Consider the following 23,873-nt stretch of genomic DNA (forward strand, 5'->3'; position numbering starts at 1 on the left):
CTCGTTGTTAAATAAATATATATATTCTTGCATTTCTGTGCAAATGTGCAGTGTTTGTGAAAAGAAATCATCATCTGTGCATTTGTGGATCTGAATCTGTCAATCTTACGCTGTGGATGGAAACTTACACAAACACTATTATTTTGGGGGAAAAAATACTTTGGAAAGTGATGAATAATTCACAGACAAAACGGTGTTCTCACATGCACACTGTCTCACAGGCACAAAACTTAAACCTGACATTTAAAGTTCAAACAATCAGTGTAAACCTTTGATATCATGAAATCTTGACAGCTAAGCAGCTCAGACTCAAAGATCCAATCCAGCTGCAAAAGGGCAGAATCCAGCAGCTCGCCACCTACATTAGCATTCATCTGTGGATCTCGTTAGTTTCTCTACATTTGCAAAAGCACTTTTTTTAATGCAGGGCTCATTTTGTCCAAAAAATACATAAACACATGATAAATATGATCTGAAGTTACATACTTGTGAACAATCTAAAACACTTATCATCTTACTTTTCTAAAGATAAAGGTTTTTTTGGAGATATTGTTAAAGCAGTACACATGTAGGTATATTGATCAAACCCAACACATAAGACCACTTCTGTACACTGATAAGAAATCTAATTTTACAAAGACATATTACTGTTTACACAGCAAATACATTTGTGCAGACAAACAAGTAAGAATTACTAATTATTTATTGTACAGTTAAAAATAAAAGAGGCATAGTAAACACTACAGTATTTGTGAACCCTCACACTGGATTGGACAACGACACCTGGAGGTTCCAGAAGGAGGCTCTACAACAAAGATGTGTCAATCAAGACATGGAACGTTAAGAGCTAGGTATAGAGACTCATGACGTTGTGTCTGTGAGACTTAAGGGATGAGAACATTTGATTCCAGTGACCCTGTGTTACATCAAAGCTGTGTGTAAAATCGTACTTGGTATAAAAACCAACAATTATTAAAGAATAAAGGAAATAAACTGGAATCAAGTTGGAGATTCCCATCCGTAATGTGTGTTGGATGGGAATATAATGGGGAGGGTTACTAGGCACTGTAGTAATAGTGATCTGGTATTATCATTATGGGAAACCAGCCAGCACATCCAAAGCAAACCACTGCAAGCTTTTAACTCTTAGTTTGCACAGAGCTGCAGAGAACAACACTCAGCTCTGCGCAAATGAGGACCATATTTTCATTCTGCGGTCAGACCACATCAGTACGCAGGTTCAGTTGGCCAGGGTGTGTGCATGTGGAGCACACACACACACAAACACACACACGCACACACACACACACACACACACACACACACACAAACCCACACATTCCAACAAGCTGGCAGTTGATTCCACACTGAGGAGATGACCTCTGAGAAGTGTAAATACCTGTGAGTGTTCTGTTCTCTACAATAATTGAAGATCAGAGGTCCACTCAACAGCTTTTCTGAGTTTTCAACTACATCTTACTATGTTGTTCATCCAGTAACTGGAGCGGACTCAGGAGTCATCATGTCACCATAAATACTGGAAATCGAAAGAAATCATCAACACCAGACCACAGGTCACAGTATTCACTGCGTAGGGGGTCAAAGGTCATATATTTTGATGTCTTACAAAGGGATTAACACACAGTAGAGTGCATACCTCAGCCAGGGTTTACAACTCTGGAAAGGTTTCACTAAATATTAAGTCCTATTTGTTTAACACAGCAATTTTTAGGTAATAGAGTGACACTATAAATATTATAATAAAATTCTGAATTAGTTTCTGTTTCCCCCAGAAGCTTTCACATGGCTGGACATGTCTTCGAGTTCCTGCTCCTCCCTGTCAATTACTCACTACACCTGATTCCTCATCTCTCAATCATCACCTGCTGTATAGAGCTTCCTGTCCGAGGCCTTTTGTCTTCTATGCTTTTTAGAGGCTCCCTGGTTCAGTTTGTTGAGCTCTGCCAGCGCCCTCAGCCACACTATCTACTGGATTCTCTACAAACGCTCTGGCCTGTTCCCCTGGAAACTGTATTTACCCTCTTGCATATTGTCACTACAATTTTAATTTTGCTGTGCTTGCTGTTGCTTTATGTTCAAGATCAGTGGGTCATAGGGAATGTTACTGCCGTTAGTCAAACTTCGGGATCCTTTGAGAATGTGACACTAGGTGATAAACTGTGAAGCATGTCACTCATGTCAGCAACCAATGAGATGAAACAGAGTCAGAGAGAGGATCTTGGATTGGCTAAAGGAGGAGGATGTGTTCTTTATTGTTTTTCCTGTTCTTCAGCGTAGGAATTAATAAACAGTTGGCGAAACCAATTCAAATTGCCTAGTTCATTATTAAGGGTTACTACTACCTTTTTCAACCTCAGATGTTCAACAATAAGGCTGACCTCTACTCTCCAGGTCTCAGCAGTACCACCACACCCCTTGACGCGACAAAGAACAAAATATCAATTTCATGAAATTTGAACTTAACATGTGCCTAACATGATAAAAGTAAAAAACGTTATATTGATTATTACCTTTTAAATATTGCTTTGGTTTAACAGCAATGCATGCAAAGTATTTCTGCATGAAATTCGCCTTAAATAAGATGATAGCATCATCATGCAGATTAAGTGCCTCTGCCAGAGCGGATGGGATACATGCGGGTGTAAGAGGATGTGGAGCTTCCTCACTGAAGCCGACATAGCTACTGTTTATTGTTGTAGGATCCTGATACTCAGCTAAATAAGACAGATGTAAGCTCAGATCATGCTCAACCATAATATCTTTGTCACGCAGCCAACTTCTTGCATTCGTGCATTGATGCTGTGCGCCTCTCCATTAAAAAAGTATATACGACTCTCTCCTCTCTGTGTGTGTGTGTGTGTGTTTGTGTGTGTGTGTGTGTGTGTGTGTGTGTGTGTGTGTGTGTGTGTGTGTGTGTGCGTGTGTGTGTGTGTGTGTGTTCTTCAGGCTATGTGAGAGAGGCAGCAGTGGATTGAATAACTCCTTGATCTTCCCTCTGGGATGGACCCCCTTATTGAATGGAGCGTTGTCTTTCAGGCCAAGTGCTGGCTTTGATTTGACGCCAGGAAATCCAACTGTCCCTGTCCATCAGCATGACGGGCCAAGCCAGGGGTAAACCCAACGACCTCACAGAGGGGGGCACTCAAGTATGGGCTTGGGTAAGGTAGGGACTGGGCAGAGGGTTCTGATGTATAGAACGGGGAAGGCACAGGGAGGAGAGCAGGCTGTGGTACTTCAGCCATACGTTATGTATTTGGTTCAAGGTAGGAGGGTAAGATTCAGATCAAAAGTATTGAAGTATTGAGTCATTGAAGAATGACTGCACATAATATTTGAATATAAGGTTAAGGTTACCTTGACCTTGATATCTATTACTTTGTCCAATACTATAAATCCTTGGTCAGCACATGAAGGCAGCTCTTGCCTGTGTGTTGTTGACACAGGCGGCGTGTCCTTTGTGTGCCTCCTGCTGAGCTGCTACATGAGATCCCTGGTATGACTACTGTATTTCCCCTAATAAAACCAGGCCTATGTACTAAACTAAATGCCAGGACTCTATGGTATGAAGCCGTTCATCTTCCGGTCCTGCAATTGTCACAGATGGGAGTCTGTTTTTATTGACGCCTTGGGCATCCATACATTCACGATAAGGTTTTTATTATTATCAAATAATAATTGAATTCCACCTTTATGAGTGTGGGAGCCTCCGCAGTCAGATCATCAATGCTGTTGTCTACCACATTTGTTTTAAATATATGTATTTTGTTTTTTTGTTTACCACTGCTTGCCATTTTTTTGCATTTGTTGATGTTTAACAACTCTGGGTGTTTCCCTGTCATCCAGATGCATGTGGTGGGGATTTACGTGTGATGTTTCACATCCAGATCCATTTAGACCATGTTTCTGACGATGGTAAGCCTAGTCTTGCTCCTACAGTTGTTTTACTTTACAGACCAGTAGGCCAGCAGGGTATCACACAGCAGAGGTGCCACAAATGTGTCAAAAAAAGTCAAGTCCATGCATCATTCCTGGAATATCATCCCCAAACCCATACGTCAAACAGCAGCAGGCTCATCCTTGGATGACAGAGCAGTGAAAAAGTGATGACTCAGTCAACTTCCAGAATACTATACACACATCACAAACTCACCTATTGTATGAGAGTGGTGTCTTCATTCACTTTGTCTGAGAATGAATGGTTAAATTCGTCTCAGTTGGGAAAGGGCCTCACCAATCCAGGCTGGAAGTTTTCATTATTGGTGGGAAAGTAGGCTGACAGGAGATGGAAACTGCAGAAGCGTGGCAGAGCAGCCGCAGTCATCAAATTGCAGAAGGAAGTGCAGCTGCACTTATCACATATGGCTGCATTTCTAACTCTATGGGAAAGTCACTCGACTGAGTTAACAAACCTGGAAAGTATGGCTGTTGCAGGGAGGCTTTTCATGTACAATTGGATCTCAACATGTTAAATTCATCACAGTTAAAATGAAAGAATGAATAAGAGAAAGAAAAAAGTCATTTTTTCCATTCTCTCATTACGTTGACCTCAGCTTTGGTGAACTAGGCGCCCATACTGTAATGTAAAACAAGAATGGATTTGGGACTTACAGGATTTCTACTGGGACTTAAGGAGGAGCTGGGAATGGAAGAGTTCTTTTTGCCTTTGAATGAATCCAAAGTCAGGGATCATTTTCATGAAGATGAAATACAATACTTCATAGTTATGGTATACTGCAAGCAATGTGCTAGTGAGGTTGACAGCTTCCAAGAGTTGATGGGTCAATCATCTTCCTTTGAGGGCATCACCTGTGTAGGTACAGTATTTGCTCTGCATAGCTTTTTGTAATCACATCATTGAGGTGAGCTTTGTACTCCTGATAAAACAGTTCACTGCTCTGAAACTTCCTATTCAGGCCACGTAGCCTTTGCTCCACCACAGAGAAGTTATTTGGCAGAGATACACTGTCCTTCTTAAAGGGCAATTTCAGGTTATAGTGATCCTCTTCATGTGATGCAGAATTGTCAACAGTTTTCATGTACTTGGTAGCCCTCAATATTTCCTGCAGGACTTTTCACCCATACCAATGCCATTCTTATAGCATATGGGTCATCACCATGACTGTTAATGAACTCCTAAGGTTCCAACAACTCGAGCATTGCTTTCAATCAACATATCAACGTTTGACATGTATGGCCAAACTGACAGATCCTTTTCAGTCACTTTGCTGTCTGCACTTGTGGTGTTTGAAGAAGAGGTTTGTCTCCAACCCAAACACCTCAAAGCCCTGACACAACCCTTACTTGTCCCATGGTTCTTGGGAGAAAGTGAGTTTGTCTACCAGCCAGATTAAGACCACTTATGAGATCCTCACAACAAAAGGTGGCTGAGCATATTGCCTATTCTCTCTGCTTTAAACATACACACACGGAAATTAAACATAAATGGAAAAAGAAAGAGGTGGCAGGAGCACTATTGGTGTACCTAAATTACACACAACCTTTTCAGGTTTCTCGGCTCAGCTCTGTCTCTGTGTCCTCTCCTGTCCCCGGCGTGTGTTTTGTCGTGTCTCTCTGCCATGTGTCTCTTCCTGTGGCAGCTCTCCTGCTGCATTTTGAATACAGGGAGAGCTAATTGGTCAACTACTCTTAGTTTTGCCTATCACTGGTCCCTCCCTCTCCCTGGTTCACCTGGATTAGCTCTCTGACCCACCTCCATGCCCACAGGTTACATACCCGCCTCAACGTAAAGGAGAACTTAGTCAGGCCTGCCAGTTTGTTGCCGGAACATTTTACCCTTTAAAGAAAAAAAATGAAATCAGAATTTGAAACCCCTATTTCATGGATAAAATTACTTTCTATTTAAATAAGTGTTTGATTTTTTTGGGGGGCAAATGACCCACACTGCTGCTATTTAGATCCACAGTTTGTCGTACTCTGTGAAACAAAAACTCCACCTTTTGTTGATACATAAAGAAATCAGTGGTGGAAGAGGCCAGAGGGCTCCAATCCCAGTTTAGGCTCCATTCATTTCTACACAACGTCCCCCGTGTGTGAAGAATATGCACAGCAATTTCGTCACCGATTGACACAAAACACCCCTGTTCCTGTGTATAACCAGACATGCACTCATGAACCCATGCTGGGGCTTAGTGAGGTGGATAGGGCAGGGTCTCAGGGAAATTGACAGGAGGTCTAGGGACCTCCAACCCATTTACCATCCAACCCACTACCCCTCCACAGACCTGCAGGTCTCAATGCTGCAGTATCCAAACAATCCCACACAGGAGGTCTGTTGCACCTACATGTTAAGACAGAGGGTCAGTGTGTCACACACACACCAACTCACTTACAGACACACAAACACACACACACACATATCCAATCCACAGTATGTTGCCTTTGGATTTAAATGCAGATTATGGGACTATGCTCAGTGGAAAAAAGAAACGCAATAAAATGTAGAAATCATCACCATGACAGCCTTCTCCAATTCCACTTTGACATAAATCATAAAAACAATCATTAGTGTGAAATTAACCTTTTTATCACCACTAATTATGCTGATTGGATAATAACATGTTTGTTAGTATAGGTTGGGGCTCTTAAGGGCTGGTTGAGGCTTGGAATTTAAGGCTTCGCACTTTTTCTGCAGGCAGTGAGGAGACACTGACGCCAGTGTTCCCATACACACCAAGATTACGGATGTGATATGTGGTTTTGCAGCTTAGCCTATATAGCTCATTACCGGGTGCCTTTCAGGTCACATTTGTGGAGAAAATGAGCCATTTCACTGCCAATACAGAACCTGTTATTTTGCACTTGATTGCAGATAATACAGATCATATTCTATTGCTCCCCTCAGCCATGTGTTACAGCTACTACCAAATAAATGCTTAAATATGTCACTGATATTTCCTTATTAAATGGATATGGGGGCATCTTGGAGTTCTAAAAAGGACAATACAGCCTGGAAAGCAAAAACAAGAAAGAAAAAGATTATGATACAATGAGTAATCCTACCTGTGCTACATCCATCTGCTTGTACAGGCTCAGTTACAAATTAAAATTCTAAATATGGTGGAGATCTCCCTCTGAGTCCAGTAGCTGAGTTGTTGTGGATTAAAACAGCAAACACCAGAGAACTAAACTACTTTTCAAAAGTCCAAATTTTAACATAAATTCAGCGCCTCAAAGCTAGAATATCCACACAGGCACAACGTCTTAGAGATGCTGCTGCCCAAACCCTCCACTCCACCAATCCCAGTACATGTCAATGGGACACAGCCACAAAATGCTGGATAGAAGATGAATTAATACAGGCAACAGCAGCTCCTTTATGGGACAGAACACTGTTAAGAGGTAAGAAGCTGTCCACTCATGCCTTGCTTGTACTGTACCATGAGGGGATGTTTTCAGCGGGGGCTGGCCAAAAGAGGGGGATAGAAAGAAAGAAAAATTTACTTATTGCTAAATGTCATCATCATTATTTATTTTTAAACCTTTATTGTACGAAATAATTTACATAATTTTAACTTGAGGTACTTTGTGTTGTAAAAAAACAAGTCCATGTGTATATTGACCCTTTCGGACGACATCTGTCTGGTTGAAAGTCAACCGGATCACTCTGATCAAGGTCGTCAGTGGTCACTTCTCCAGTAAACAGGAAATTCCCATTCTGAGAAACCACTTACAAACTTTAGATGATATAGAGTTTAATCTTCACAGTTGCACTACCAACTCCTACTGGTAACTTAAATATAAATTTTTAAGCAACCTCCAAAACAACCTCTACACGTGTTGGCTGGATAATATCTGATGAAATCTTCACTATAGGTTCGATATATGATACAGAAACTACAGAACTATGTTTCAGGAGCAAACTCATGCCTCTGATTCCCCCTCCTTAGACCCTCTTAGGATCATGTTCTGGTGCACACATTTTCCACAGCACTGGAATGTCTTCGACACATTTTCAGATGGAAAACAACAATGGTGCAGTAGAAATTCAACTTGCAGTTGTGTTCACACCGGATTATTAATTACCGCGATGGTGTTTTTCTTTCGGTGCCAAAGTGTGTTTCGCTCCTGTGAGAGGTATGAACGTGGGTTGTGTGTCTGCCAGCTCGAGTGCACATTAATCACCAGGTCCACCTACAGGGCTGCTCTCATTCCCCTCTTTTCCCTCGATAAGACGGTAAACTCCCCGACATTCCCTTCAGTCACATCCTGTGGTCTGCAGTTATCACATAAAACTAGAAAAATAACAGTGCAATTTGTCATGCACACTGCTGCTACTCTGCAACATATCCAGTAAACATCGTACATGGAGCTATCAGTGTCTGGAATTGCCACTGCCCTTGCTCAAAGTGATAATGATGCTGTGAATGTTTTAATGAAGTAAATAACTTAGATACAACAGGGAGGGTCTGTTTGAAGGTCAGTGTGTACTATGCAGTGCCTCAGTGAGTGATTGGGGAAGAGTGTGTGTATGAGTGCGATCACAAATGCCAAAGTCAGTCAACACACGAGGGAAGAGAGAGAAAGGATTGGACAGTTCTGCTTTATAGCCCTTCTGATCCCAGCCTGTTTAGGTGTGCTGCGTTTGTAACTAGGTCTCAGCTCCATATCAGTTTCCTTAAACAAGCGATAGAGGACAAATTCTTTTCCATGTGTGCAAATGAAGCTTTAGATTAGTGATACTGTTTGACATTCTTGCACAGAGTTGCAATCACCAAACTATATCACAAGCAACCTTAAGCTGTATGAAACTCGTTGTGTATTTGAGGTCATAAACACACATACCAACAACTCTAAAGCCTTTTAGAAATCCTTTTAATTAGACACCTTAATACAACATGTTGCATGTCAGTTTAACTGTTTCTGACCTGTAACATTTCACTTGAAACACAGATATAATATATAAAATATACACCTTTCACAGATGGAAAATATTATTGAAGCAAGATTAACAACGAAGTTTACATTTCTGTTACTTTGCAACTAAAGGATATACAATGTGTTTATCAGTAAGCTTTGGAGTTGTTGATTGGTTGATTAACTCGGAGAATCGTCAATTCTCAGATAAAAAAACAAATTTTCCTATTCCCGTTCCTTTAAATTTCCTACTTTTCCAAGTTCCTGTCCTCTAGTTATTGTCTGTGACAGATTCATCAAAAAACAAAAGGCAAAGATCCATCCCAGAGGGCGTCCATCCAAAATCCACCTGAGCAGAGCCTGTACCGTGCAGAGCAGCAGAAGGACTCCCATCACCCTTTATTTTCCAGAAGACACTATTGGAAGTTGGAAGGAGAGGCACACAGCTGAGAAAACACTGCGTTCCCTTTTCTGCACTATGTAATGGAAACTAATGTGAAGTCAGGCTCACTATAGAAGCTCTGTGTTAGGGTTGAATCCAAGGCCTGAGCAGGTGCTTCCCCAACACCCATAGGAGACACATTTCCCCCTGAGTGCTGGTCTAAGATCAGCTCTATTTACCCCAGATCTGACCTCAACAGCACGAACTAGAGGGGCCAAAGCTTCCCTGGAATAGTTTTGCGAGGTGAAAGCCACCTCCACGCCCATGCACCCGCAGCACGTCGACTTCCACAGTGGCAGCCCTGTTCATGAGGGGAGGCATGGGGAGGGAACGGAGGCATGGGGATTACTGAGAAGTTTGGAGAGCGGGCAAGAGACAGCTTGTGGCCAAAGCAAGGTCATAAACAGGATCATTTATTTCTCAATCATGCTTTTGGGACAGATTAAGTAGTTTCATTAGACCAATTTTGTTAAGTGAAACTGCACTATATCAAACCGTTTCCCTATTGACCTCTGTGCTGACATGTATGCCTCTACATTTTCCCTGTGGAAGAAATAATGAAGACTACATCAATCCACATCAAAGTCAAACATGAGAATAATACAGTGTTGCCATAAAAATTCCTTGGCCTCCTGTGAACATTCCTGCAAATCCAAAACTTCTGCTCCCATGCTGTATGTAAAGGAAATCACAGATTACATACAGAATACAGTGAGCAGGGTTAAAAGTAAAGCAACAAGCAGCTGAGTGCATATTGCCACATTGGGCTAACAGCATCGGTGCAGCCCCTCTGTTATGGTAAATAGTCTGTATTTATATGCTTTACAGCACAGTTTTGCCATTCACACATTCACCCTTCACTAACACACTGGCGGACCTGCGGCATGGGCAATTTGGGGCTCAGTGTCTATCCCAAAGACACTTTGGCACACGGACTGGAGCTGCCGGGGATCAAACCACTTCTGGTAAGTGGACGACCCGCTCTACTTCCTGAGCCACAGTCACCCCATATCTGTTAAAGGTTCAGCATGTTTATAGTTTTTCTCTCCACGAAAAAATGTACACTCTGCCGCACTTTCATGTTGGTTGAGTTATGTGGTTCTGTGGGCTTTGATGTGAGGCCATAAAAGCTTGAAGAGAGCAGCCAAGGCTGCATACTGCAGTGTAGGCTGAAGCAGGATACTGAGGTCAATGGTGATACACTGTTTAACAGGGTGAAGGTACCGCTGATCAAAAAGCAGGGAAAACACCGAGAGTGAAAAGGTATTGGAGGAAGAAACAGGCAAGTAAGATCTTCAAATGTGAAGCATGAAGTGTATGCATTAAAAGAAGCCAAGTTGCCATTTCAACATGCCTCTGATATTTTGACATGTAACAGAAACTAAATAAAAGTGAATGCTTATGTTATCAAAACCCTGTGCTTTTCCTTCGATAAGTTAAAATAGCCGATGCTTAAGACCTTTCGCAAGAGCTAATGGGGTCAGAATTAATTTGCAGTACTTTCACTGCTCAGGCTCATGGTTGAATCTTGTAACCACTTCAAGACTCTGGCAAGAAAGAAAGTTGAGTCCTATACTCTTGCTCTGCTCCACTCGACTCTATTTGTCCTTCTTTTATCCCTGTTCTGGTCCCAGAGTGGTATGAACTCCCAATGAATGAAGACAGCATCACTACACATATTCAGAGAAGCCTGTAAACCACCTTTGCACACTCCACCAAGACACTGCATGAACCTGGAACTTTCTCCTGTCTCATTTCCTAAAACAAAAACCTTCAGTGTGGCACTGATACACTCTTGGTTGTTGATAAGGGATAATGAAAAGCTGCTTTGAATAGATTCTGTCAAATGAATGTTAGAGGCAATTTTTGTTTGCATTGACTTTTTCATTTACTGCTTGAGCATAAAAGATGCCCTCTGACTTTGTGTTAACTGAGATTTTCAGTCTCTGTCTGCCGTCTTACCCATAGTTATAACACTAGGGACCCATAGGTTACTGTGGAAAGTGACATGGATTAGAAATAAGGGGAAATAACAAAATTAAAACATTTCTAATTGATGTTGAGAATATGACCGTTTACTAAAATTACATTTCTAATGGTTAATGTTTGCCCTGGGATCAACTTGTGACTGAATTTTAGCTCTTGAAGACAGGACCTAAGTCCTCTTCACATAATGCATGTGCCATTACAACAGTAACTAGACTTGGTTCAGGCCTCATTAAGCCAAACTTCCCTCACTCCAATCTCAGCATCATTAGCAGAGTTCAGGGCAGGGACACTGTTCATGTTGTTCTTTGAGTGTGAGACTGAAGAGAATGACCAGAATCCCAGTTAAAGAGGCCAAGGTTTATACAAGATAAAACCAACAAATGTGTTTAAGCTGATATGCACATCCAGACATTCCATTATATCACCTCATTGTGTATGAAACAGTGCTGGAAAACAGGCTTAAGTTAAGATAACACCAACAGTCTTTGCACAAGTGCAGCAAAATAGTGTTTAGTTTAGATGTCTTTGTTGGTTTTTAGTGTCACCCAGTCGCTCATACATCTATTTTGTCGTCTCATGAGTGTATAGCTTTACAACCAATGCCTGTACACACTTAAATACACCACGCTCTGGATTACTGGGTTGTGTTTTTCTATATCCATTCAATGTTGTAATAGAAGCTCCTGTATTACACTGTCTTTTGGAACATGTATCCTGTCTGACTGGAATGAATGAAACCTTTTACTTCGGCAGCAGACTCAAAGGACAACACGTATTCATGAATTCTGTCATCTGGGACAAGGACCTGTAATTAAAGAAAGTTCATTCTAACCAGGATAATGTTTAGTGATCTGGCTTCACTGATCCTATCATTGGCCGTCATGATAACCTGTACTTACCTATAAGTAAGTAAACTGTCAACATTGTCAGCATTAAGTATAAAAATGACATATGACAGTTAATTCAGTTTTAGCGACAGACAGAGGGGGAATTTGACAGCGTGAAATTTAAATGATTATTACAGAACTGAAAAAAACATAAGAAATGATTATCAATCCTTCAATCAAGCTGTAAACATGCATAGTAATTTATTCAGCCTTTTTTTCTGATGATCAACAAATTATTATAAACATTAATCCAGACAAAAGAATGAAGTAAAGACAGAAGTATGTGTGAGCCCAGACTGGCAGAAATAATAAAGACATAAGAAGCTTTAGCTTTATTGTTTTGTGCTGCAGTGATAGAACAAAAGTCAAAGCACAGACACTGTCAGGAATCCTGTCTGAATTATATTAGTTGTTGTATTCTTACTCATAGTGAAACTCTTATTTGTGTTTAAGCCAGTGCTGACATATGAAGCCCGGAACAGTCAAACAAATTCACTTATTTATAATGGGAACAGTTGCTCTTTATTATTGTTCTCCTTATTAAAAAGTATTTTATTGCCCTCAGGGTCCTGTAGATCGATGACTCAGGTTTTCCAGTGATCTAATTTGTCAGTTGGGCTGTTGACAGGTTTTGATCGGCTATCGGGAAGTTAACCTCTGAATCCCAGAGCGTTCGAATGAGGGGTGGTGCAGTAGCAAAAGCAGGAAGTGATGTTTAAATTCTGCTGTGGAGATCAATTGTTTGTGTTTACAGCACATTGACACTGGCATGGACCTTTAACATCAGAAGCTCTCTTGAAACCCACGTCTCTGTCTTCTTTGTGCATGGCACTGCTTTTTCATCCTGAGAGATCTGTTTTTCATTTTTTTTCTCTCAAGCCCCTGACTTGTTTTATGTACAGTGCACCAACCACACCAAGGCAATTTCCTGTATGTGCAGATATACTTGGCAAATAAAATAATTCTGATTCTGTAACTCTATTCATCACATCTAAATGCCTAGTACCCTAACCCTAATTCTGATCCTAAAATCAAAAACCCTCAAACAGCCTTTTGACAGTGTGTCAGATAGTGGGAACCGGTCAAAATGTCCTAACTTCCCCAAAATAGCTTTATTCGTATTTATTTTAATGATTATACTAACTATGGTCCTCACAAAGGTTCCTGTGCAAGTACACGCATACACACACACACACACAAACGCGTTTCAGAAATCTCGCGATGTTTCCTTCTTTCGGCGAGATCTTCTCCATCCGTCATGGCTGCTGCTCGGAGGCTTAAAACATGTGCGGTTTCTCCGGCTGGGAAACACTCCGCCTCGGTCATCTTCCTGCACGGCTCAGGTGCTGACAGTGTGTTGTTACTGTGACTCACAACATGGCGGAGGGACGACCTGCTCCTCGTTGACTCCGCTGGGGAAACTGACCTGTTCTCTCAGGCAGAGTTCAACGTGGTTAAAGCTGACAGACTCGACTGACTGTGTGTTTGTTATGGTGGACACTGGACGTGCAGCTCTGCCAGATTCAGGGATAAGCTGAAACACTGCAGCTCATTGTGAAGAGATCTGGGTGAAATCTTACTTACCACGAAAAGCATCAGATACTTTAAATGCACCTTAGTTGTTTATTCACAGAGAAGGAAGACCAGCAGGGAAATGTTTACATGACCAGACTTCTAAGGACACTAGAGTTCACTCCAGTGGAAGTGGTTAATGAATGTTTGCTGCATTCAGGATAATGATCAACCAATCGACTGATATTGTTATTATGTTATTCCTACCACTATTCTGCTGTTATTTATTTGAATGTGTTGTTCAACACAGCATTTCCACTCTTCCTACAAGAAATGTAAACCTTAAACGGTATCCTAAATATTTGTATTTTAATTTGTAGGTGCATGAAACCTGGCTATGTCCTTAAAACTGGAATACAAACATTTGTGTCAAACATGCGGACAAATGATACAGTCTGATTTATTATAGCTGTTTTAGGACAGGCACTGAACTCTGGGCTTTCTGCAAAGTTTCTCTGCTAAGTAAGAACAAAGCATGAGATCCTTTGCAAGATTCCCTGCGATGTGCTGTAAACAAAAACATGTGATCTCAGCAGCAGAATAAATACATTATCCTACCTCTGCCTGCTGCACCCCCCCCTCACCTGAACGCTCTGGAGGTTTCTGTGTTGTTGTGACCTTGAGCAGAGGATCACCCCCGGAGGTCATGTCTGAAAACAGCTTATGTCATTATCCTTGATTCATGGCCAATGTAATCATCAAATTCCTGGTGGTGCACCTTGTCTGCTTCTTTTTGTAGTCTACTGATTGAGTTTTTTCTCCTTGTCTAGGTGACACTGGGAGGGGACTGAGAGCCTGGGTTCGGGATGTAATGCAGCCAGATCTGGCCTTCAGCCACATCAAAGTTATTTACCCCACAGCCCCAGCTAGGTAAGTCTTCAGCTGGGCCACATTTGAGTAAAGCAAATGTTGGAGGGGCAATTGTGTTGCCATTAACCTCAGAAGCTGTAGATAAGGTGGATAAACCGTGTCACTGACCTGTAACACAGATTTAATTTTCTTCATTGCTCTTTGCTATGAATGAGTTGTATTTTTTTCAGTTTTTTTCTGGAGAAAGCCCAAGTAGTAAGAACACTTCTGTAATGTAATGGTAAATTGACTTTCTGTATGTTTCAAACATTCATAGCACAAAATCAAATTAGATTTCACTATCACACCCTGTTGACCTGTGCAGACTGTAGGAGTATATAACCACTGACCTTATGGTCTATATCTCCCGAGCAACAGCCTACTGCCACAGTTCCTGACGGTGTATATACCCGTCAAGTTAGCCTGAAATGAAGATGTAGCAATGTGGCTGACATCTGACCTTCATGTTGATGCCATCAGGCCGTACACACCGATGAGAGGGGCTATTACCACTGTCTGGTTTGACCGTCTCAAGATCTCGCGGGACTGCCCAGAGGACCTTGAGTCCATAGACGACATGTGCAGCACCTTAGGGTCCATCATCGAGGGCGAGGTCAAAGCCGGGATCCACAAAGACAGGGTGGTCATTGGTATGGATCTAGTTTTCACTTCATGTGTGGTATGCATGTTTGGGTGTAGTTTTTTTTTGTTCCGATACTGATGCTAATTTAATACTTTAAAAATGGAGCCAGTGCCTAAACGGTGCCAGAACCAGTACATTTATCTTTAAAAGAAACACACAAAATGACGGTCGACGTTGAAAACAGCTTTTTTACTCAACGTTTTGATTTAAATGTAGTCATGTTATCAGGCTGCCTGTCCCCCCCCCCCCCAGCCTGTTTATTATGACCTCACAGGAGTGTGGTGCGGTACAGTTATTTCACAATAAATGCAAAATATCCACTGAATCAGTGGTGGACAACAATGACTAACTGTACTGCATGTGCACCAGAGAATAGTGAGGATGCCATCTGTCAGCCTTTTACTCCCTCACTGTCTCTGTTTTCTCACACCCCTTCACTCTTACTGAATCCTTTTTCCTCGGTATTCTCCCACTTCTTTTACACACACACACACACACACATACACGCTCAGCCGATCTGAGCCTGGCTGTTCCTTACTCCCTCTGTCATGATATAAAATGAAGAATGCATCTCTCTCATCAGGTTACAGTGTCCTTTCATATGCTGCCAACAGAGAATAAAGAAGGATTTTCAGTAGGAATTCTAAGGTCCTCAAAAGCTTTTAGTCTCAAATATTCTGCTTATCAAATTCACATATAAATAACAATAAAACGAATCCCCTCGGATCAAGCAGTATTAACATGGCTGATGCAATTCAAGAGTTCCCACAAGAAACAAATAGGAGGCTATTGAGTGTTTTTATGTCCGCGAGTGATGGCTGCACTTTCAGGGGAAACCAGTGGGAAAAGGGTTAACCTCCCAACTCTGAAATGAATAACCATTGAGGCACAGCCGTTGGGGGGTGGGTGGGTGAAAGACTTGACTCGAGACAAAGTGAAAAAACACATGCTCCTGGGAAACTGCTGAAATATTATCTTACTAAATCATAACATTTTGTCATTAACTATAAATACTCAGCGCTGGAAAAATGTTGCAGCGTGTACCCAGAATCCATTTCCCCAGCTGACGGACTGACAAGAGGCAAAAGTTTCCATGGAAAAGGTTTTTTGAGGAGGCTGGCTGCAGGCTGCAGTGCTGTTGTGTTTCAGTGTGCAGAGGTGAGGGAACCTCATACACACACACACACACACACACACACACACACACACACACTGCAGGCCTGCTCAGCTCAATATGAAAAATGCTGTGCTTCATGTTGATGATGTGGAAATAATTTTTGATTTATAGTTAAACTCTTTTCTTATTGCACTTTGTGTGCTTCAAGACATTAATGGATAGATCCCTTTTTATTTTTTGAGAATTGTGATAAAAACGTAACGAGTTCGACGTACAGTTTGCACATGTACAATAAAAAAAAATCTTAGCTGTAATAGCACTTTGTTGGACCTGTTTACAATAGATTTTTTACTATCTATTAAAGAGTTTTTCCAATTTGTTGTAACATGGGCCTTACTTTCATAGTTTTGACCATCTTAACTTTAAACTGATTACATTTTAATTAACTAGTTAATCCTTAAGATCCTGGGGCAGCTACCAAGAGGGTCAATGTTTTCATCCCCGGCTCCTCCAATCAACATGCTGAAGTGTCCTTGGGCAAGACACTGAAATCCCCAAACAGCCCCTGACGCCTCTGCTGGCAGTGACTGAATATTGTTGTAATAGAAAAAAACACTGTATATAGAGGCCCTGTATGAATGTGTGTGTGAATGTGACTTGTAATGAAAAGAACTTTGAGTGGTCAACATGAGCAGAAAAGCGCTTTATGAATACAATTCATTATGACTTAGCTCTGGGAAAAAGAGATCTATACAAAATCAAAAGACGCAAGCAGATTATAAAGTTCCTTTAACGTGTCGAAGAAGAATGGAAATATAATCCATCAATATTTAGAGGGTCAAGCATTTGCCTTTACTGTCCAAACCAAATGTGGCATTTACAATGTTTTAAACAATAGTAAACCATTTGATTTTTATGTGGCTCTCAAAAGCTTTCACATCTGTATCTCTTAAAAGTCAGAACCAATCTCACTGGTCTCTGTCTGAGTCTAATATTCCATTTTGACATTGTAACATCCTTAATTTTACCTTGAATATATCTCTGCTGATGTTTTGAGCATGAAAGAAATAAAACCCTTGACCTGACCATGGAGCCTCGTGTTGGCTTTAACATCAACAAAGAATTTCTCTTGTGCTGGCAAAGTACTAAAACAATGTATGGAGATAAGACTGGCTATACAGAACCTCCACCAGCTAACACTGAATACTTATGTGTTACACTTTGTTGATTTAAAATCCAAGTAAACTAAGTGCGGTTTTAGATGTAACAGACTGGTGTGAGTGTGTGTGTGTGGCAGAGACCGGCATAGTTTACTGAAGAGTCGTCTTGAACGACAAGTCTGAGCTTTTTCCATTTCAAACACGTTTGTAGATATATGTTACTGGGGACACTCATTGGCATAATGCATTTGTTAGCCACCTACCCTAACCATAAACACTAAACCGGACCCTAAAATCAAGTATTAATCCTCAAACAGTCCATTAAAAGTGGGTCAGAAAGTGAGGACCGGCCCAAATCTGCTCACTTTCCCAAAATGTCCTCATTTCATAGTTTGTAGGTTCAAGATGGTCGTCACAAATATAGCTGTAGAAGTGCACACACGCTCACTCAAAGACGGGCGACTTCAGTAAACATATTGCTGCATGTCATTTTCATTTTGGACTCATTTGTCCTGGCATGTGAATTCCACCTCTTCTTCATCTCTTCACCCCCTCTCTTTTCTCTCTTTTCACTTGCCTTCATTCGTCAGCCCTCTGACAGGATGATGGGTACTTGCACACTTTCCCAGATGTACACAGTGTGCCCAGATGTACCCAGATGTGTGAGATTAAGGACAGATTCATGAACAACTGCTAATTCCAAGAGGGAAAAAGAAGCTGAAACTGTGGAACTGTGGAGTCTTATCCATCTTAATGTCTTTTTAAGAGAGGTATTTTCCACCTTTCTGAGAAAGCTGCTGTTACCCATATGTTTATGATACTTAGTGTTACACAGAATTAAATCTGCTCCCAAACTTTCAGTTGATGCTTCTACTGATGCTGCAATGAATTTTATTTTCTTTGTGCCTAATTAAAGGTGGATTCTCGATGGGCGGAGCCATGGCGCTCCATCTGGCGTGTCGCTATCACCCTGATGTAGCAGGAGTTTTTGCTCTATCCAGCTTTCTCAACAAGGACTCTATCAATTTTCAGGTACATCAGCAGATATGATTGTAAAGTGATAAAGCTCATTCTATATAACATGGGTTCAAAAATATTATATTAAAGAAAATTTGTATTTCTAAAGAAATTACAGTTTTGGCTCAATGCAATCGAACAGCCCTGCTGTTTAATTGTGTTATTGTTTAGTGGATGTATGTGCGTGCATGTCTCTATAAAGTTTTTTCCTTTAATCGCCCTGAGCCAAATTGCCTTCAGAGTTGTTGAGTTGTATCGTATGGGTTATTTGTATCACCAACACCGAAGTTCCTCTCAGCTCTACGGAGCTTTTGAGTGTCTTTGAGCTCATTGTTTTGTTTTGACACGCAGTTTTACAGTTTTGCTTCACTGTCGATGCTGTCATCAAGTTAAGAGTTTACATTAATTAGGGACAGCTGAATCGGGTGCCTGGTTACATTTTAAAATGTTGGAGCAAACTTGGAAAGATGCATAACTGGAGTGGGTGTAGGAATCCTCTGCCTAGAAGCAATAGTACAGCACTGAATGGTGTGTTATATCAATATTCAGGGTTAAACAAGGACAACCATTCCACAAATCGCAAATCCACACACCATAATTTGATCTGGACGATTAAACCTGGTTAATCAATACTAAACCTGAGCACTGCTATTCTACATACACACAAGGTATGTTATAGTTGTGCTCAACTGCTCACTTTAAGAGCTAATGAGTCGTAAGGCAGATGCTACGTGGCCAGACACCTTCTTTGTGTTGACTCTTGACCTGTAAATCCATGCTGCAGGAAGTCAGGCTGATATTTCAGATGCTTGTTGTGAGCAGAGGGCTCTGTTGAAACTAAGGCCTTGTGTTTCCCACCAGATGAGATGAGTTGGAATACTTGAGAAGTTACATCCACTCATGCCATAGCTAGCAAACTTTATGGCAAAACAAGACAAAACTTTTCGGTCTATGTAATTTTATTTTGAGTATATTTATCTCCACAACCATCTGGCAGCCCCCAGGAATGTGCGACCCCCAGGTTGAGAATAACTGCATAGGACAGCTGATATCTTTAAAGCAGCGTCATGAGAAAAACATATGAAAAGAAATATATTTTTTTCCTTTTAAATTTCGTGAATACAGTTGGAATGCCAGCTCTTCACAAGATCTCTTGGCTGCCCCCTTGTGAAATGCTCTAAGAAGTGCAGGCAGTCAGTCAGGCTGTTAGTTTCTTTCAACTCAATTTTCAAAAGCTGGAATGAAAGACTGCAACTGAAGCACGTTGTCATCATCCACAGGGATATTTCTTAATGGCAGACCAAATGCAAACTTCTGCCTGACCATAATGCAGTGGTGTCATTCTGTTTTTGCATGAGGTTCAAAATATCATTATGGCTGTTATTGTTGCATGCAGGCTCAGATGTGATGTGTGTCCTTTTAGGTGATTATTATGAGCCACTTGTTCAGGGATGTTACTTATTGCAGGTCTGAAGTTAGTTTGTGCATCGGCTATTTGTTTAGGCTGGATGGTGACAGCCTGGGCTGGTCGAGCTTCACTTGTGATGTTTTCATCACCATTAAATGGGACAAAATGTTCTGCATAATGATTCAGTCCACTTGTTCTCAGAGCTCTGTTCCTTTCAAAATCAGAGTTTATTCCACCAGATGTTTTACAACCACACTTTGAATTTATTTCCAGCACGTGGAGTTTTGCAATTACTGCAGCCAGTTTGGTTTCCAGAGCAAATTGTTCCTTTCCCCTCCTTAGTTCCTCCTCTTTGGCTTCCAATAAATGTTTCCTTTTTAATGCAGCCATGTGATCCATTAGTGCTGCCTTATCAGCCTCTGCCTGTATTCTGGCAGCTGAGGTGGATGATCTCTGGATACCTGAGAATCTGGTCTGGAGTGATTCCTCTTAGATCATGAGATGTTTGAAACACCGTCCTCAGGGTTTCTCAGAAGCCACACTTTGCTTGTCAGAGCGTTCATCATTTTAATGTAATTTCATAATAATACAAGATAACAACCAAGAAAATAAATATTTACTCAATATTACAAACAAAAGAATAGCTCCAGCCTCCAACTCAATGCATTTTGGATATTGAGTGAATTGTTGGAGTGTAGGCTGATGTGAACAAAACAAATCAGGGTGAGTGGGTGGTAATTGTAAAGTCAATATTGCAGGTGTAGGATGTATTTAATTTGCCGTGTGTCCATTTTACAACCTACAGGACTTATAGGGATCCACTGCTGATGTCTTGATGTCAGATATTACAAGAACCTTCCAAGTCAATGGCAATGGGTCAGAGCTGTTTTGGCAGCACATTTAGAACCAACAGAATGCTAGGTAGTGGTAGTCATAATGTTTTGCCTCATCAGTGTAGGCAGTAATGTTAATAATGAAGTAACATATTATTAATATTATCCTGCACCTGAGCAGTCCTGGGTTGCTGACTTAAGCAGTACAGACAATATAGATGATGATTTGCCACAATACTGATGTTTTTGTTTCTATCTGACTCAATGCATGGTGAAGGCTGTGGAGGAGCGGCTCAGAGCAGGACTCCCGCTGCCCGAGTTGATCCAGTGCCATGGGACCAAGGATGAGCTGGTGCTCCATCAGTGGGGAGAGGACACATCCATGCTGCTGAAGAAGGCTGGCATGACCACTACCTTCCACTCCTTTCCAGGCCTTAATCATCAGCTCTCCCAGCCTGAAATGGAGCTGCTGAGAAGCTGGATCCTCAACAAGCTTCCTCCTACCACCTCTGCTGACTCCCAGAGTTAGCGGTTTTATCAAAGTTTTCCTTGTGGTGTTTTTACCTAATGTATACTGCACCTCTCAACACCTTTACACAAAGACATTTGAAGAAGCCACACAGTAAGAACCCAATGTGTGTTTTCTATATGGAGTGTATCTTCATGATTTGTTCATCAGCTGAGATGGATGTCAGTCAACAAATAAAGAGGCTTTATGTTTTTATTAATAGGTACATATCTACAATTTGACAGATGCTGTAAATACCTGTCCGAACATCCATTGAAGTAAATTTAATTATACGTATATCAAGGGTGGGGTTGTTGTTGAAATCCTTTTCATGTCCAGATAGCTTTAATAAATGAAGTTGTCTGACAATAAGGCAGTGTCTGTGGCATTTCTTGCAGTAGTGTAATACAAAAAACGAATCATTTCATTCGGACCAAATCAAATATTTCGCTGGTCTACCTGTCTGCTATTAACCGACCTGCCTGTGTGCATCCTGCTCGTAGGCCACACTGCATGAGGCTTCACTAGTGTGACAGATCTGCACCGCTGAAGCAGAGAGGGCTGATAGGTAGTGGGTGAGGTGTCTTCAAAGTGTAGCCTTCCCTTGCTACCTTTTCTAGGCTCACAAACCCTAGCTTAAACCCAATCGTCCCTTTCTTACTTCCAGTACAAAGCGGCGCAAAGTGGGAAGCAGTTGCCTTTACAAGTATCATAATGATGAAGCCCCTTTCTGTCTATCTGGCCAGATGTTATTGCAAGTGGGACAGTCTTGGCCCGTGTGGTGAAGATGACAACTCTGACTGGCTGCATGCTTACGACATGCTGCGACGCCCCCACTGACTGCAGGGCACTGTTTGCCTGTTTATTCACATTTTATTAAAAAACAATTCACTTGTTCAAATTTAACTAAATTGACACTTTACTTCATCAGACCATTAACAATAAACATGGCAAGTGTGAAGCTGATAAGATGAACAGTTAGTGAGCTATACATTCACATACAGTCAGACAGACATTTGTAGAGTTAGTAAGTATATGGAGTGGTTATTTACAGAATAATAGGAATTGGAATGTTTTGAAAATGTACTTTGTTTCACACAAAGCAAAATAAAGGCGAGCTGTTAGTGCAATAGGAGATGGAGAACAAGGGCAATTCTGTAGTCCTGAATTATTAGTTAATTATTTGTTGAATCAAATTTACTGAAAAAATGTCCATCCTCTCTCCAGGATGATCATGACTGTATTTTTTTTTTCTCTTTGTTTGGCCAATGTGTTGGAAAGCTTATGAAAACCCTGATTTTACTGAGTCCCTCGCCGATTCTGAGAAAAAAATAGTCAGTAATGGACAACTGCCCTCATTTTACACACATCACCAGATCCAAATCTATTTTTACATTTCAAGTCAACGTTTTCCACATGTGCAAATTCTCAGTGTGAAACCTCTGGAGAAGATATCTCAATACTTAAACACAAGTATTTCAACCACATAATAATTCATGCCATTCTTCGACATTATAAAATATCTTTTCCATATTTAGCATGCTCTCCTTCCAGTTCACGGCAGATAACTACAGATGATGAAGGAAACACTTCCTGATTGACTGAAGATCATTGTCATTTGAGGATGACAATCCAGTTCAAATTCAGGTTTCATGAACACAAAACAAAATGTCCACTATTTGTCTTCTCAGATATTATGTTTATTAATCATGCCCAATTACCTCCGCCAACCTCCTTTTTTTTTTTTGTATAATTTAGCAAATTTCCCCATTGCAGGACTTCTTCTACTCTTAATGGGAACTATGGCTGTAGCAGTTACCATCACATTCGAATAAAGGCCGGTGCTTAATGACAGACAGCAGCCACATCACTGCACAAGCACAACCTCAGACTTTGAACTGCAACCCACTTTAGCTCCGTCTCATTAATGTCTCATTCTTATTTTTACATTAACACCATGACTGATTCAATAAGGAAACTAAAATTACTGGCCAGCGGTTATATGTCCCCACCAACCAGTGCCAGGTCACGATGACTTTTGAGCTTTAATCAAAATCGGTTCATCTTTGAGTCCAAGTGAATATTTGTACAAGATTTTCCAGAGATATTGAATCCATGAGACCAAATCGTGTTTTGTAAGGTCAATATAACCGTGAGTTTTGACCTCCAAATTCTAATCCATTCATCCTTGAGTCCAACCACACGTTTACACCAAACTTGAAGAAATCCCTTCAAGGTGTTCTTGAGATATTCTGTTCACAAGAAACAGACAGACTTACCAATGGGACAGAGTGACGGACCACCCAAAAAGATAATGCCTCTGGCTACTGGAAAAGATGCCAAAGATTGTGAACTGAAGCTTGAGTGCAGTGGAGCTACAGAAACCTGAAGAACATTAATAGATGGGAACACTCCATGAACTCTTTGGCAGTTCACCAGTACTGAAAAGCATTGGCCATTTAGAGCATGTAAATTAGGTGCTCCGTGCAAACAAATCTAAGACTATTGAGAAAGTAGAGACTGCTGCCACTTCCTTTTGTAAATGTACCATTG

At 41.1% G+C, this 23,873-nt stretch overlaps 1 protein-coding gene across 1 annotated transcript; it reads left to right on the forward strand.

Moving 5' to 3' along the window:
- The first annotated feature begins 13,459 nt into the window (after positions 1-13,459).
- lyplal1 (lysophospholipase like 1) lies at positions 13,460-21,692 on the forward strand. The gene is made up of 5 exons (XM_061081074.1): positions 13,460-13,556; positions 14,556-14,655; positions 15,115-15,284; positions 18,471-18,586; positions 21,090-21,692. The coding sequence occupies exons 1-5, from the start codon at positions 13,472-13,474 to the stop codon at positions 21,339-21,341; spliced, it is 723 nt and encodes a 240-aa protein (XP_060937057.1). The 5' UTR covers positions 13,460-13,471; the 3' UTR covers positions 21,342-21,692.
- The last annotated feature ends 2,181 nt before the right edge of the window (positions 21,693-23,873 follow it).

This window comes from Limanda limanda, chromosome 11 (genome assembly GCF_963576545.1).
Source record: "Limanda limanda chromosome 11, fLimLim1.1, whole genome shotgun sequence".
NCBI lineage: Eukaryota > Metazoa > Chordata > Actinopteri > Pleuronectiformes > Pleuronectidae > Limanda > Limanda limanda.